The sequence below is a fragment of the Seriola lalandi genome, unplaced genomic scaffold (assembly GCF_002814215.2).
Source record: "Seriola lalandi dorsalis isolate HSWRI2012SDOR001 ecotype SW California unplaced genomic scaffold, Sedor1 jcf7180001959747, whole genome shotgun sequence".
NCBI classification, from domain to species: Eukaryota; Metazoa; Chordata; class Actinopteri; order Carangiformes; family Carangidae; genus Seriola; species Seriola lalandi.
The window spans coordinates 1-1,190 of NW_019430416.1; the positions used below are offsets into that span (position 1 = coordinate 1).

The 1,190-nt window shown below is 43.4% G+C and overlaps 1 protein-coding gene across 1 annotated transcript; it reads left to right on the forward strand.

The window, feature by feature from the left end:
* Nucleotides 1-167: 167 nt before the first annotated feature.
* LOC111663141 (nuclear valosin-containing protein-like) lies at nucleotides 168-812 on the forward strand (the record flags this gene model as incomplete). Its single annotated transcript, XM_023417258.2, has 3 exons — nucleotides 168-285; nucleotides 505-581; nucleotides 678-812. Coding segments are annotated over exons 1-3 (303 nt in total), but the record flags the coding sequence as incomplete, so codon positions are not given.
* Nucleotides 813-1,190: the final 378 nt, after the last annotated feature.

A 1,190-nucleotide genomic window follows, 5' to 3' on the forward strand; every position in this document is an offset into this window, starting at 1 on the left:
AAAATGTTACTGTCTGTGGCTCAGGAGTTTTACTCGCCACAAACAGCATGTGTATTTTAATACCACAATAAACCAAGTGATGAATGAACACATAATCTGGCCTTCTCATTGACCTTTACATGGTCCTGTGTGTTCAGCCGGTGTGACTCAGCTCGACTGTCGTGTGTTTGTGTCACCGGCAGACGGACGTGTCGATGCTGGAGCCGCAGAAATCTCACAGGAAGTCTAAAAAACGGACGAAGAACTCCACTGAGACAACGGAGCCTCAAACCGTGAACAAGAAAGGTGCTTCACTCTCCGGTTCAGCTGGAAAACACAGATTTTGAACTTGTTATTGAGACAACAATGGAGCCCTGACTCAATTATTTTAATTATTGATGAATGTTATTATGAATATTATTCAGATCATTATATTGTGTGCTCATTTAGGTTATTTGTTTGTTTGATTGATCACTCCACTATGTTGTATTACATAGCCATTTTTTCTGATGAATTATTTCCCAGCGAAATCAAAGTCACTGGAGCTGCAGTATCCCACTCTGAAGTTTGAAGACGTAGGAGGAAACGAAGACACGTTAACGGTTAGTATCTGTTAACCTGCTGCTTCTATGGTAAAATGGAGGACGGCTGCTGTGTGGAGCATATTATCCATTTGTATTGTAATTCTCACTCTACAGGAAGTGTGTAAGCTGCTGGTTCACATGCGTCATCCAGAGGTGTACCAACATCTGGGAATGGTTCCTCCGAGGGGCTTCCTCCTCCATGGGCCTCCTGGCTGTGGGAAGACCCTGTTGGCCCAGGCTGTGGCTGGTGTGAGTACCTGACCGATGACACCTGTTTTCCTCATAGGGTCGCACCATATAGACGAAATGTCATACCTCCATATTTACGCCAAATATCTCGATGACTGTGGGTTCATGCTTGAACTTTTAAGTGCAGCAACGGTGAAAATGAAGCATTCTTCAAAAGACAACACAATAATACCAAACAGACGTAGAAAACACTTCACGAAGTTCCTCCGCCTGAGTCAAACTCACAGCATATACACATAAAATATACACTCACATTGGGTTTTCTTGGATTTTAAAGGCAATCTCTGTCTGTGACTCTGTAGTAGTTTACAACAATTCATTAGTTTGTGCAGTGGCAGTGAGTGGAGGCTGAGGATGGATGGTAGGAGGAGGTTCTGC